This window comes from Bombina bombina, chromosome 5, assembly GCF_027579735.1.
Source record: "Bombina bombina isolate aBomBom1 chromosome 5, aBomBom1.pri, whole genome shotgun sequence".
In the NCBI taxonomy this organism is placed as follows: Eukaryota; Metazoa; Chordata; class Amphibia; order Anura; family Bombinatoridae; genus Bombina; species Bombina bombina.
Genome location: NC_069503.1, coordinates 7,450,458 through 7,465,935, shown reverse-complemented (window position 1 = coordinate 7,465,935; position 15,478 = coordinate 7,450,458). Strand labels below are relative to the sequence as shown.

The 15,478-nt window shown below is 49.0% G+C and overlaps 1 protein-coding gene across 1 annotated transcript in view; it reads right to left on the bottom strand.

Annotated features, from left to right (window-relative positions):
- The window catches only part of AGAP3 (ArfGAP with GTPase domain, ankyrin repeat and PH domain 3), a 1,006,220-nt gene that overhangs the window by 808,359 nt on the left and 182,383 nt on the right, over positions 1 to 15,478 (bottom strand). Inside the window, exon 6 of the mRNA XM_053713235.1 lies at positions 3,774 to 4,013. Coding sequence (XP_053569210.1) covers positions 3,774 to 4,013 — 240 coding nt within the window. The remainder of the gene's footprint in view (positions 1 to 3,773; positions 4,014 to 15,478) is intronic.

Genomic DNA, 15,478 nt, shown 5'->3' with positions numbered 1-15,478 from the left:
GTCTGCCCCTTGAAGGGAATGTTGAGAAGCTTAGACTTTGAAGTAAAGTCAGCTGACCAGGATTTAAGCCATAGCGCCCTATGCGCCTGTATAGCAAAACCTGAGTTCTTAGCCGTTAGTTTGGTTAAATGAACAACGGCGTCAGAAACAAGTGAATTGGCTAGCTTAAGCGCTTTAAGCTTGTCAAGTATATCATCCAATGGAGTTTCTACCTGTAAGGCCTCTTCCAGAGACTCAAACCAGAAGGCCGCAGCAGCAGCAGTGACCGGGGCAATGCATGCAAGAGACTGGCGAATAAAACCTTGTTGAATAAACATTTTCTTAAGGTAACCCTCTAACTTTTATCCATTGGATCTAGGAAAGCACAACTGTCCTCGACGGGAATAGTTGTACGCTTAGCTAGGGTAGAAACTGCTCCCTCCACCTTAGGGAGCGTTTGCCATAAGTCCCGCGTAGCGGCATCTATTGGAAACATTTTCTTAAAAATAGGAGGGGGAGAGAACGGTACACCTGGTCTATCCCATTCCTTAGTAATAATTTCTGAAAACCTTTTAGGTATTGGAAAAACATGAGTGTAAACAGGCACTGCATAGTATTTATCCAATCTACACAATTTCTCTGGCACTATAATGGTGTCACAGTCATCCAGAGTAGCTAAAACCTCCCTGAGCAACACACGGAGGTGTTCAAGCTTAAATTTAAATGTAGACATATCAGAATCAGGTTGAAGCATCTTCCCTGAGGCAGAAAAATCACCCACAGAAAGAAACTCTCCTGCCTCAGCTTCTGCACATTGTGAGGGGATATCAGACATAGCTACTAAAGCGTCAGAGTGCTCTGTATTTTTTCTAGCCCCAGAGCTGTCTCGCTTTCCTTGTAACCCTGGTAGTTTGGCAATACCGCTCTAAGGGTATGATCCATAACTGCCGCCATGTCTTGTAAAGTAAACGCCATGGGCGCGCTAGATGTACTTGGCGCCACTTGAGCGGGAGTCCCTTGAGCGGGAGTCAAAGGTTCTGACACGTGGGGCGAGTTAGTCGGCATAACTTCCCCCTTGTCAATTTCCTCTGGTGATAAATCTTTTAAAGACAGAATATGATCTTTATAACTTAAAGTAAAATCAGTACATTTGGTACACATTCTAAGAGGGAGTTCCACAATGGCTTCCTCTATGTCAGACATGTTTAAACAGACTAGCAATGAGACCAGCAAGCTTGGAAAACACTTTGATAAATGTAAACAAGCAAAAAATAAAAACGGTACTGTGCCTTTAAGAGAAACAAAAAAGTGATAAAAAGCAGTAAATCTTACGACATTTTTACAGTGTGTATAATAGACTAACAGAGCATTGCACCCACTTGCAAATGGATGATTAACCCCTTAGTTTCAAAACCGGATCAAAAAAACCATATAAACGTTTTTTAACAGTCACAACAAACTGTCACAGCTCTGATGTGGCCCTACCTGCCCATACAACGACTTTTGAAGGCACAAAAACCCTTTGTAGAGGTCCTAAGTGTTCAGGGGACTCCTTCAGGGAAGCTGGAAGTCTCAAGCTGCAAAAACTACTGCACGATTTAGGCCTGAAATTAGGCCCCTCCCAACCTGTACTCACAGTGAGAGGGCCATAAAAAAACTATCCCTAGGCAAAATCTAGCCAGCCATGTGGAAAAAACTGGGCCCCAATAAAGTTTTATCACCAATATGTAGAAAAAAACGTTTAAACACTTCCAGCAAACGTTTTATGTTTCTGTAATGTGAGAAAGTAATAAGAATATTACCTTTTACAGCAAGAATGATACTAGTCATTATTAAATCACTGTAATCAGGCTTACCTTAAATAAATCCGGTATTAACAGCATTTTCTAGCATATTCATTTCTCTAGAAAAATTTTAACTGCACATACCTCATAGCAGGAGACCCTGCACGCTATTCCCCCAGCTGAAGTTACCTCATCTCTTCAGTTATGTGTGAGAACAGCAATGGATCTTAGTTACAACCTGCTAAGATCATCAAAAACCACAGGCAGACTCTTCTTCAACTTTCTGCCTGAGGCTAAAACAGTACAATTCCGGTACCATTTGAAAATAATAAACTTTTGATTGAAGATAAACTACATAAATTCACCACATCTCTCTAGCTACTTCCAATGTTGTCGAGAGCTGCAAGAGAATGACTGGTAGTGGCAGTTAGGGGAGGAGCTATATAGCAGCTCTGTTGTGGGTGATCCTCTTGCAGCTTCCTGTTGGGAAGGAGAATATCCCACAAGTAATGGATGATCCGTGGACTGGATACACCTTACAAGAGAAAAGATATTGAGCTTACCATCGCCCCTTATTCCCCCTCTTGAACAATCCACTAATACTGCAGTCTGGCAGCATACCCACACCAACAATAGAGGGATCTCCTACTAACATCCCGGTACACCTGCTTATTAATAAGGGAATGATTCGCCCTCAAACTGAGCTCTCTGAACTACTAGGCCCCCCATTCCATCTTTGGTTTCCCTACTTGCAAGCTAGACACGCTATCACTTCCAACCCCCACAAAGCTGCCCTCACTAGAACCCTCACCCCCTTTGAGAATCTCTGTGCTTCGCCCGCTATAAACAAAGCCCACATTTACATTTACAAGATATTAAAATGTACATTTACAAGATATTACGGGGCTCTTTCCCGTCTAAAAAAACTTCCTATATCTCTAAATGGGAAAAAGAGTTAGATATCAACATATCAGAAACTAACTGGAGTCATATTTTTACAGAAATTAAAAAGTCATCATTGTCACTGACAATTGTTGAGATGAATTACAAGCTGCTATCTCGATGGTATCTAACCCCTCATCGCTTACATAGCATATTCCCTAACTCTTCCCCCTTATGTTGGAGACATTGTGGAGACCGTGGCACTTTATCTCATATTTGGTGGTCCTGTCCGCTATTACAAAACTACTGGCAGGCTATAACTGAATGTATTAACACAACCTTAGGAACATCGATAACACTATCTCCCACCATAGTCCTTTTAAACGACACACCTAAAATCCCATGTATATATCGGAAGAAACTACTGCAATGCATGTTAGATTGTGCCAAACGCTTAATTCCAAGGTATTGGAAGAAACACCAAGTTCCTGACTTCTTAATGTGGGTAAGAGAAATGGATCATGTACTGTCTTTAGAAAAAGTGTATTACACCTATATGGGCAAACAAGACTTTATTGCAGACATACTATACATTTGGGAGCAGAGAGAATAGTCGCACTTAAATCACAGCTCTAGCGTATACATTGCGTCTAGTACTAACTACATTGTTGAGTGGTCAGAAATATGAACTGTTGAGGCTTAGTTTTATACTTTTTAGGTATTGCATTAGTAATGTACTTTTTTTATGACTTGCTATCTCAGCTACTGTATTTTTCGGTCTGTACCTGATGTTTGTAAACAATCCATGTTGGATTGCCAATGTTGCTTTCCATTTCATGTTACCCTAATTTAAAAAGTAATAAAACCGTTTAATGAAAAAAAAAAAAAGTAACTAAGGAATCATGGGAAAGTGGGAGGAACTAAAGCTTTGTTGTGTGGGGTGTAAATTCTCCTGTAGGACTGGACTTCCATCTCACATGTGATGGCTCGTGGACTCTCACCATTTCATAAAATAAATGTATGTACCATCTGAATGATGAATATTTCAGTTTGGCTGCTATGTCCTAGTAGAAAATATATCTTTATCTAAATGGATTGCAAATTAGGAGTTAATAAATGAGCCTATACCTGGTTCATATGCATGGACGGGATGGAGGCAGCAGACACTGAGGAATGGCTAGGAGAGTTGGGCAGGGACTTGCACGGACCAATAGATAACTGCTGCTTCTTACGGATGGCGACCACCTTCTGAGCCACTGAGATGTGGTGGGCAGCGGGGAAACAAGAGAAAAGCAAGTAAGGAAGGTGGGAACAAAATGTTAAAGGAAAAAAAGCATAAATGATGAAAAGGAGAGGGAAAGTCAGAAGGATTCAAAATATTGTGGATGGAAAAAAGTGAGGAGAAGGCGGTGCAGGGAAACCGTGAGGAGGGGGGTGCAGGAAAGCGTGAGATGGGGAGGTGCAGAAAAAGCGTGAGATGAGGGAGGTGCAGAGAAAGCGTGAGATGAGGGAGGTGCAGAGAAAGAATGAGGAGGGGCGGTGCAGGAAAGGGTGAGGAGGGGCGGTGCAGGAAAGGGTGAGGAGGGGGAGGTGCAGGAAAGGGTGAGGAGGGGGAGGTGCAGGAAAGGGTGAGGAGGGGGAGGTGCAGGAAAGTGTGAGAAGGGGGAGGTGCAGGAAAGGGTGAGGAGGGGGAGGTGCAGAAAACATAATTTATGCTTACCTGATAAATTCCTTTCTCCTGTAGTGTGGTCAGTCCACGGGTCATCATTACTTGTGGGATATTTGCTCCTCCCCAACAGGAAGTGCAAGAGGATCACCCAGCAGAGCTGCTATATAGCTCCTCCCCTCTACGTCACACCCAGTCATTCGACCGAGAACCAACGAGAAAGGAGAAGCTAAAGGGTGCAGTGGTGACTGGAGTATAATTTAAAAATTTAGACCTGCCATAAAAAACAGGGCGGGCCGTGGACTGACCACACTACAGGAGAAAGGAATTTATCAGGTAAGCATAAATTATGTTTTCTCCTGTTAAGTGTGGTCAGTCCACGGGTCATCATTACTTGTGGGATACCAATACCAAAGCTAAAGTACACGGATGACGGGAGGGACAGGCAGGATCTTTATACGGAAGGAACCACTGCCTGAAGAACCTTTCTCCCAAAAACAGCCTCCGAAGAAGCAAAAGTGTCAAATTTGTAAAATTTGGAAAAAGTATGAAGCGAAGACCAAGTTGCAGCCTTGCAAATCTGTTCAACAGAGGCCTCATTCTTAAAGGCCCAAGTGGAAGCCACAGCTCTAGTAGAATGAGCTGTAATTCTTTCAGGAGGCTGCTGTCCAGCAGTCTCATAAGCTAAACGTATTATGCTACGAAGCCAAAAAGAGAGAGAGGTAGCAGAAGCTTTTTGACCTCTCCTCTGACCAGAATAAACGACAAACAGGGAAGACGTTTGTCGAAAATCTTTAGTTGCCTGTAAATAAAATTTCAGGGCACGAACTACATCCAGATTGTGTAGAAGTCGTTCCTTCTTCGAAGAAGGATTAGGACACAAGGATGGAACAACAATCTCTTGATTGATATTCCTGTTAGTGACCACCTTAGGTAAGAACCCAGGTTTAGTACGCAGAACTACCTTGTCTGAATGAAAAATCAGATAAGGAGAATCACAATGTAAGGCCGATAACTCAGAGACTCTTCGAGCCGAGGAAATAGCCATTAAAAACAGAACTAGCGGATAAACCCTTTTCTAAACCTTCTTGTAGAAAAGACAATATCCTAGGAATCCTAACCTTACTCCAAGAGTAACCTTTGGATTCGCACCAATATAGGTATTTTCGCCATATTTTATGGTAAATCTTTCTGGTAACAGGCTTCCTAGCCTGTATTAAGGTATCAATTACTGACTCAGAAAATCCACGTTTTGATAAAATCAAGCGTTCAATTTCCAGGCAGTCAGCTTCAGAGAAATTAGATTTTGATGTTTGAAAGGACCCTGGATCAGAAGGTCCTGTCTCAGAGGCAGAGACCAAGGTGGACAGGATGACATGTCCACTAGATCTGCATACCAGGTCCTGCGTGGCCACGCAGGCGCTATTAGAATCACCGATGCTCTCTCCTGTTTGATCCTGGCAATCAACCGAGGAAGCATCGGGAAGGGTGGAAACACATAAGCCCTCCCGAAGGTCCAAGGTGCTGTCAAAGCATCTACCAGGACCGCTCCCGGATCCCTGGATCTGGACCCGTAACAAGGAAGCTTGGCGTTCTGTCGAGACGCCATGAGATCTATTTCTGGTTTGCCCCAACGTCGAAGTATTTGGGCAAAGACCTCCGGATGAAGTTCCCACTCCCCCGGATGAAAAGTCTGACGACTTAGGAAATCCGCCTCCCAGTTCTCCACTCCCGGGATGTGGATTGCTGATAGGTGGCAAGAGTGAGACTCTGCCCAGCAAATTATCTTTGATACTTCCATCATCGCTAGGGAGCTTCTTGTCCCTCCTTGATGGTTGATGTAAGCTACAGTCGTGATGTTGTCCGACTTAAAACTGATGAACCCCCGAGTTTTTAACTGGGGCCAAGCCAGAAGGGCATTGAGAACTGCTCTCAATTCCAGAATGTTTATTGGCAGGAGACTCTCCTCCTGAGTCCATGATCCCTGAGCCTTCAGAGAATTCCAGACAGCGCCCCAACCTAGTAGGCTGGCGTCTGTTGTTACAATTGTCCAATCTGGCCTGCTGAATGGCATCCCCCTGGACAGATGTGGCCGAGAAAGCCACCATAGAAGAGAATTTCTGGTCTCTTGATCCAGATTCAGAGTAGGGGACAAATCTGAGTAATCCCCATTCCACTGACTTAGCATGCACAATTGCAGCGGTCTGAGATGTAGGCGTGCAAAGGGTACTATGTCCATTGCCGCTACCATTAAGCCGATCACCTCCATGCATTGAGCCACTGACGGGTGTTGAATGGAATGAAGAACACGGCAAGCATTTTGAAGCTTTGTTAACCTGTCTTCTGTCAGGTAGATCTTCATTTCTACAGAATCTATAAGAGTCCCCAAGAAGGGAACTCTTGTGAGTGGAAAGAGAGAACTCTTCTTTTCGTTCACCTTCCACCCATGCGACCTTAGAAATGCCAGTACTAACTCTGTATGAGACTTGGCAGTTTGAAAGCTTGAAGCTTGTATCAGAATGTCGTCTAGGTACGGAGCTACCGAAATTCCTCGCGGTCTTAGTACCGCCAGAAGAGCACCCAGAACCTTTGTGAAGATTCTTGGAGCCGTAGCCAATCCGAATGGAAGAGCTACAAACTGGTAATGCCTGTCTAGGAAGGCAAACCTTAGATACCGGTAATGATCTCTGTGAATCGGTATGTGAAGGTAAGCATCCTTTAAATCCACTGTGGTCATGTACTGACCCTTTTGGATCATGGGTAGGATTGTCCGAATAGTTTCCATTTTGAACGATGGAACTCTTAGGAATTTGTTTAGGATCTTTAAATCCAAGATTGGCCTGAAGGTTCCTTCTTTCTTGGGAACCACAAACAGATTTGAGTAAAACCCCTGTCCGTGTTCCGACCGCGGAACCGGATGGATCACTCCCATTAGTAAAAGATTTTGTACACAGCGTAGAAACGCCTCTTTCTTTATTTGGTTTGTCGACAACCTTGACAGATGAAATCTCCCTTTTGGGGGAGAGGATTTGAAGTCCAGAAGATATCCCTGAGATATGATCTCTAACGCCCAGGGATCCTGGACATCTCTTGCCCAAGCCTGGGCGAAGAGAGAAAGTCTGCCCCCCACTAGATCCGTTCCCGGATCGGGGGCCCTCAATTCATGCTGTCTTAGGGGCAGCAGCAGGTTTTCTGGCCTGCTTGCCCTTGTTCCAGGACTGGTTAGGTCTCCAGCCTTGTCTGTAGCGAGCAACAGCTCCTTCCTGTTTTGGTGCAGAGGAAGTTGATGCTGCTCCTGCCTTGAAATTACGAAAGGAACGAAAATTAGACTGTCTAGCCCTAGGTTTGGCTCTGTCTTGAGGCAGGGCATGGCCTTTACCTCCTGTAATGTCAGCGATAATTTCTTTCAAACCGGGCCCGAATAAGGTCTGCCCTTTGAAAGGTATGTTAAGTAACTAAGATTTAGAAGTAACGTCAGCTGACCAGGATTTTAGCCACAGTGCTCTGCGTGCCTGAATGGCGAATCCGGAATTCTTAGCCGTAAGTTTAGTTAAATGTACTACGGCATCTGAAACAAATGAATTAGCTAGCTTAAGTGTTTTAAGCTTGTTTGAAATCTCATCTATAGTTATTGAGTCAAGAGTCTCTTCCAGGGACTCGGACCAAAAAGCGGCCGCGGCCGTGACAGGCACAATACATGCAAGGGGTTGCAATATAAAACCTTGTTGAACAAACATTTTCTTAAGGTAACCCTCTAATTTTTTATCCATTGGATCTGAAAAGGCACAGCTATCCTCCACCGGGATAGTGGTACGCTTAGCCAGAGTAGAAACCGCTCCCTCCACCTTAGGGACCGTCTGCCATAAGTCCCGTGTGGTGGCGTCTATTGGAAACATTTTTCTAAATACAGGAGGGGGGGAAAAGGGTACACCGGGCCTATCCCACTCCTTAGTAATTATCTCTGTAAGCCTCTTAGGTATAGGAAATACGTCAGTACTCGCCGGTACCGCATAGTATCTATCCAGCCTACATAATTTCTCTGGGATTGCAACGGTGTTACAATCATTCAGAGCCGCTAATACCTCCCCTAGCAGTACGCGGAGGTTTTCAAGCTTAAACTTAAAATTAGAAATGTCTGAATCCACTCTATTGGGATCAGAACCGTCACCTGCAGATTGAAGCTCTCCGTCCTCATGTTCCGCATACTGTGACGCAGTATCTGACATGGCCCTATTATTATCAGCGCACTCTGTTCTCACCCCAGAGTGATCACGCTTCCCTCTAAGTTCTGGTAATTTAGACAAAACTTCAGTCATAACATTAGCCATGTCCTGTAATGTGATTTGTAATGGCCGCCCTGAAGTACCCGGCGTTACAATATCACGCACCTCCCGAGCGGGAGATGCAGGTACTGACACGTGAGGAGAGTTAGTCGGCATAACTTTCCTCTCGTTGTTTAGTGAATGATGTTCAATTTGTACAGATTGACTTTTATTTAAAGTAGCATCAATGCAATTAGTACATAAATTTCTATTGGGCTCCACTTTGGCTTTAGCACATATAGCACAGAGATATTCCTCTGAGTCAGACATGTTTAACACACTAGCAATTAAACCAGCAAACTTGGAAATACTTTTCAATTCAATTTACAAATAATATGAAAAACGTACTGTGCCTTTAAGAAGCACAGAAAAAGTTATGACAGTTGAGTAACATAAACCGGAGAAACTATAAAATCAAATTCTTTCCGGTAAAAACACAATTTTAGCAAAGGATTGCCCCCATTAGCAATGGATAACTAACCCTTAAATAGCAGAAAAAATGTACAGAATATAACGTTTTTTATCACAGTCAAAGCACAATCTCACAGGTCTGCTGTGAGTGATTACCTCCCTCAAAATAATTTTTGAAGACCCTTGAGCTCTGTAGAGACGAACCGGATCATGCAGGGAAGAAAACAGACTTGTGACTGAATTTCTGATGCGTAGTAAAAGCGCCAAATTAAGCCCCTCCCCCTCACACACAACAGTGAGGGAGAACAGTAAACTGTCTTAAATTAAATAAAATGACTGCCAAGTGGATAAAAACAGTGCCCAAAACAATTTTTCACCCAGGGGCCTCAGAAAATTAAACGATTTAACATGCCAGCAAAACGTTTAACATCAAATAAATGAATTGTCATAGAAAGCCTGCTGCTAGTCGTTCTCACTGCAAGATAGGCTAAAGCTTTATGTAAACAGTATTATTTCAGTGAAATGCCATTCCCCAGAATACTGAAGTGAAAATATACATACATGACAGCCTGATACCAGTTGCTACTACTGCATTTAAGGCTGAACTTACATTATATAGGTATTGGCAGTATTTTCTCAGTCAATTCCATTCCTCAGAAAATAATATGCTGCTACATACCTCTTTGCAGGTGAACCTGCCCGCTGTCCCCTGATCTGAAGTTTACCTCACTCCTCAGATGGCCGAGAACAGCAAAATGATCTTAACTACTCCGGCTAAAATCATACAAAAACTCAGGTAGATTCTTCTTCAAATTCTCCCTGAGAAGGAACAACACACTCCGGTGCTGTTTTAAAATAACAAACTTTTGATTGAAGTTATAAAAACTAAATATAATCACCACAGTCCTCTCACACATCCTATCTATTAGTTGGGTGCAAGAGAATGACTGGGTGTGACGTAGAGGGGAGGAGCTATATAGCAGCTCTGCTGGGTGATCCTCTTGCACTTCCTGTTGGGGAGGAGCAAATATCCCACAAGTAATGATGACCCGTGGACTGACCACACTTAACAGGAGAAAAGAGTGAGGATGGGGCGGTGCAGGGAAAGCATGAGGAGGGGGGGGTGCAGGGAAAGCATGAGGAGGGGGCGGTGCAGGGAAAGCATGAGGAGGGGCGGTGCAGGAAAGCGTGAGAAGGGGGAGGTGCAGGAAAGCGTGAGAAAGGGGAGGTGCAGGAAAGGGTGAGGAGGGGGAGGTGCAGGAAAGCGAGAGGAGGGGGCGGTGCAGGAAAGGGTGAGGAGGGGGAGGTGTAGGAAAGGGTGAGGAGGGGGAGGTGCAGGAAAGCGTGAGAAGGGGGAGGTGCAGGAAAGGGTGAGGAGGGGAAGGTGCAGGAAAGCGAGAGGAGGGGGAGGTGCAGGAAAGCGTGAGGAGGGGGCGGTGCAGGAAAGTGTGAGAAGGGGGCGGTGAAGGAAAGCGTGAGAAGTGGGTGGTGCAGGAAAGCGTGAGAAGGGGGCGGTGCAGAGAAAGCGTGAGAAGGGGGCGGTGCAGAGAAAGCGTGAGAAGGGGCAGCGCAGAGAAAGCGTGAGAAGGGGGCGGTGCAGAGAAAGTGTGAGAAGGGGGTGGTGCAGAGAAAGCGTGAGAAAGGGCAGCGCAGAGAAAGCGTGAGAAGGGGCAGTGCAGAGAAAGCGTGAGAATGGGGCAGTGCAGGAAAGCGTGAGGGGGAGGGAGGTGCGGGGAAAGCGTGAGGAGGGGGAGGTGCAGGAAAGAGTGAGGAGGGGAGGTGCAGAAAAGTATAAGGAGGGGGAGGTGCAGGAAAGAGTGAGGAGGGGGAGGTGCAGGAAAGAGTGAGGATGGGGAGGTGCAGGAAAGAGTGAGGAGGGAGAGGTGCAGGAAAGAGTGAGGAGGGAGAGGTGCAGGAAAGAGTGAGGAGGGGGAGGTGCAGGAAAGCATGAGGAGGGTGCGGTGCAGGAAAGCGTGAGAAGGGGGCGGTGCAGGGAACGCGTAAGAAGGGGGCGGTGCAGGGAAATCGTGAGGAGGAGGAGGTGCAGGAAAGAATGAGGAGGGGGAGGTGCAGGAAAGCATGAGGAGGGTGCGGTGCAGGAAAGCGTGAGAAGGAGCGGTGCAGGGAACGTGTAAGAAGGGGGCGGTGCAGGGAAAGAATGAGGAGGGGAGGTGCAGAGAAAGCAGTGCAGGAAAGAGTGAGGAGGGAGCAGTGCAGGAAAGAGTGAGGAGGGAGAGGTGCAGGAAAGAGTGAGGAGGGAGAGGTGCAGGAAAGAGTGAGGAGGGGGAGGTGCAGGAAAGCATGAGGAGGGTGCGGTGCAGGAAAGCGTGGGAAGGGGGCGGTGCAGGGAACGCGTAAGAAGGGGGCGGTGCAGGGAACGCGTAAGAAGGGGGCGGTGCAGGGAAATCGTGAGGAGGAGGAGGTGCAGGAAAGAATGAGGAGGGGGAGGTGCAGGAAAGCGTGAGAAGGAGCGGTGCAGGGAACGCGTAAGAAGGGGGCGGTGCAGGGAAAGAATGAGGAGGGGAGGTGCAGAGAAAGCGTAAAGGAGAGTGTGGTGCAGGAAAGAGTGAGGGGCAGTGCAGGAAAGCGTAAAGGAGAGCGTGGTGCAGGAAAGAATGAGGAGGGGGCGATGCAGGAAAGAGTGAGGAGGGGGCAGTGCAGGAAAGCGTGAGAAGGGGCAGTGCAGGGAACGCGTAAGAAGGGGGCGTGCAGGGAAAGCGTGAGGAGGGGGAGGTGCAGGAAAGAATGAGGAGGGGAGGTGCAGGAAAGCATGAGGAGGGTGCGGTGCAGGAAAGCGTGAGAAGGGGGCGGTGCAGGGAACGCTTAAGAAGGGGGCGGTGCAGGTAAAGCGTGAGGAGGGGGAGGTGCAGGAAAGAATGAGGAGGGGGAGGTGCAGGAAAGCATGAGGAGGGTGCGGTGCAGGAAAGCGTGAGAAGGAGCGGTGCAGGGAACGCGTAAGAAGGGGGCGGTGCAGGGAAAGAATGAGGAGGGGAGGTGCAGAGAAAGCGTAAAGGAGAGCGTGGTGCAGGAAAGAGTGAGGAGGGGCAGTGCAGGAAAGCGTAAAGGAGAGCGTGGTGCAGGAAAGAATGAGGAGGGGGCGATGCAGGAAAGAGTGAGGAGGGGGCAGTGCAGGAAAGCGTAAAGGAGAGCGTGGTGCAGGAAAGAGTGAGGAGGGGGCGATGCAGGAAAGAGTGAGGAGGGGGGCGGTGCAGGGAAAGCGTGAGGAGTAGAGCAGTGCAGGGAAAGCGTGAGGAGTAGAGCAGTGCAGGGAAAGCGTGAGATGGGGGAGGTGCAGGGAAAGCGTGAGCAGTAGAGCAGTGCTGGAAAGAGTGAGAGGGAGGTGCAGGGAAAGCGTGAGGAGTAGAGCAGTGCAGGAAAGATTGAGGAGGGGGCAGTGCAGGAAAGAGTGAGGAGGGGGCAGTGCAGAAAAGATTGAGGAGGGGGCAGTGCAGGAAAGAGTGAGGAGGGAGCAGTGCAGGAAAGAGTGAGGAGGGGGCAGTGCAGGAAAGAGTGAGGAGGGGGCAGTGCAGGAAAGAGTGAGGAGGGGGCAGTGCAGGAAAGAGTGAGGAGGGGGCAGTGCAGGAAAGATTGAGGAGGGGGCAGTGCAGGAAAGATTGAGGAGGGGGCAGTGCAGGAAAGAGTGAGGAGGGGCAGTGCAGGAAAGAGTGAGGAGGGAGCAGTGCAGGAAAGATTGAGGAGGGGGCAGTGCAGGAAAGATTGAGGAGGGGGCAGTGCAGGAAAGATTGAGGAGGGGGCAGTGCAGGAAAGATTGAGGAGGGGGCAGTGCAGGAAAGAGTAAGGAGGGGGCAGTGCAGGAAAGAGTGAGGAGGGAGCAGTGCAGGAAAGAGTGAGGAGGGGGCAGTGCAGGAAAGAGTGAGGAGGGAGCAGTGCAGGAAAGAGTGAGGAGGGAGCAGTGCAGGAAAGAGTGAGGAGGGGGCAGTGCAGGAAAGAGTGAGGAGGGAGCAGTGCAGGAAAGAGTGAGGAGGGGGCAGTGCAGGAAAGAGTGAGGAGGGGGCAGTGCAGGAAAGAGTGAGGAGGGAGCAGTGCAGGAAAGATTGAAGAGGGGGCAGTGCAGGAAAGAGTGAGGAGGGGGCAGTGCAGGAAAGAGTGAGGAGGGGGCAGTGCAGGAAAGATTGAGGAGGGGGCAGTGCAGGAAAGAGTGAGGAGGGGACAGTGCAGGAAAGAGTGAGGAGGGAGCAGTGCAGGAAAGAGTGAGGAGGGGGCAGTGCAGGAAAGATTGAGGAGGGGGCAGTGCAGGAAAGAGTGAGGAGGGAGCAGTGCAGGAAAGAGTGAGGAGGGAGCAATGCAGGAAAGAGTGAGGAGGGAGCAGTGCAGGAAAGAGTGAGGAGGGGACAGTGCAGGAAAGAGTGAGGAGGGGGCAGTGCAGGAAAGAGTGAGGAGGGAGCAATGCAGGAAAGCGTGAGGAGGGAGCAGTGCAGGAAAGATTGAGGAGGGAGCAGTGCAGGAAAGAATGAGGAGGGAGCAGTGCAGGAAAGAATGAGGAGGGAGCAGTGCAGGAAAGAGTGAGGAGGGAGCAGTGCAGGAAAGATTGAGGAGGGAGCAGTGCAGGAAAGAATGAGGAGGGGGCAGTGCAGGAAAGATTGAGGAGGGGGCAGTGCAGGAAAGAGTGAGGAGGGGGCGATGCAGGAAAGAGTGAGGAGGGGGCAGTGCAGGAAAGAGTGAGGAGGGAGCAGTGCAGGAAAGATTGAGGAGGGGGCAGTGCAGGAAAGATTGAGGAGGGGGCAGTGCAGGAAAGATTGAGGAGGGGGCAGTGCAGGAAAGATTGAGGAGGGGGCAGTGCAGGAAAGAGTAAGGAAGGGGCAGTGCAGGAAAGAGTGAGGAGGGGGCAGTGCAGGAAAGAGTGAGGAGGGAGCAGTGCAGGAAAGAGTGAGGAGGGGGCAGTGCAGGAAAGAGTGAGGAGGGAGCAGTGCAGGAAAGAGTGAGGAGGGGGCAGTGCAGGAAAGAGTGAGGAGGGGACAGTGCAGGAAAGAGTGAGGAGGGAGCAGTGCAGGAAAGAGTGAGGAGGGGGCAGTGCAGGAAAGAGTGAAGAGGGAGCAGTGCAGGAAAGAGTGAAGAGGGAGCAGCGCAGGAAAGATTGAGGAGGGGGCAGTGCAGGAAAGAGTGAGGAGGGAGCAGTGCAGGAAAGATTGAGGAGGGGGCAGTGCAGGAAAGCGTGAGGAGGGAGCAGTGCAGGAAAGCGTGAGGAGTAGAGCAGTGCAGGAAAGAGTGAAGAGGGGGCAGTGCAGGAAAGAGTGAGGAGGGAGCAGTGCAGGAAAGAGTGAGGAGGGAGCAGTGCAGGAAAGAGTGAGGAGGGGGCAGTGCAGGAAAGATTGAGGAGGGAGCAGTGCAGGAAAGAATGAGGAGGGAGCAGTGCAGGAAAGATTGAGGAGGGAGCAGTGCAGGAAAGAGTGAAGAGGGGGCAGTGCAGGAAAGAGTGAGGAGGGAGCAGTGCAGGAAAGATTGAGGAGGGAGCAGTGCAGGAAAGATTGAGGAGGGGGCAGTGCAGGAAAGATTAAGGAGGGGGCAGTGCAGGAAAGATTGAGGAGGGGGCAGTGCAGGAAAGATTAAGGAGGGGGCAGTGCAGGAAAGATTGAGGAGGGGGCAGTGCAGGAAAGATTGAGGAGGGGGCAGTGCAGAAAAGAGTGAGGAGGGGGCAGTGCAGGAAAGATTGAGGAGGGGGCAGTGCAGGAAAGAGTGAGGAGGGGGCAGTGCAGGAAAGAGTGAGGAGGGGGCAGTGCAGGAAAGATTGAAGAGGGGGCAGTGCAGGAAAGAGTGAGGAGGGGGCAGTGCAGGAAAGATTGAGGAGGGGGCAGTGCAGGAAAGAGTGAGGAGGGGACAGTGCAGGAAAGAGTGAGGAGGGAGCAGTGCAGGAAAGAGTGAGGAGGGGGCAGTGCAGGAAAGAGTGAAGAGGGAGCAGTGCAGGAAAGAGTGAAGAGGGAGCAGCGCAGGAAAGATTGAGGAGGGGGCAGTGCAGGAAAGAGTGAGGAGGGAGCAGTGCAGGAAAGATTGAGGAGGGGGCAGTGCAGGAAAGCGTGAGGAGGGAGCAGTGCAGGAAAGCGTGAGGAGTAGAGCAGTGCAGGAAAGAGTGAAGAGGGGGCAGTGCAGGAAAGAGTGAGGAGGGAGCAGTGCAGGAAAGATTGAGGAGGGAGCAGTGCAGGAAAGATTAAGGAGGGGGCAGTGCAGGAAAGAGTGAGGAGGGAGCAGTGCAGGAAAGATTGAGGAGGGGGCAGTGCAGGAAAGAGTGAGGAGGGGGCAGTGCAGGAAAGAGTGAGGAGGGGGCAGTGCAGGAAAGATTGAGGAGGGAGCAGTGCAGGAAAGAGTGAGGAGGGGGCAGTGCAGGAAAGAGTGAGGAGGGAGCAGTGCAGGAAAGCGTGAGGAGGGAGCAGTGCAGGAAAGATTGAGGAGGGAGCAGTGCAGGAAAGAGTGAGGAGGGC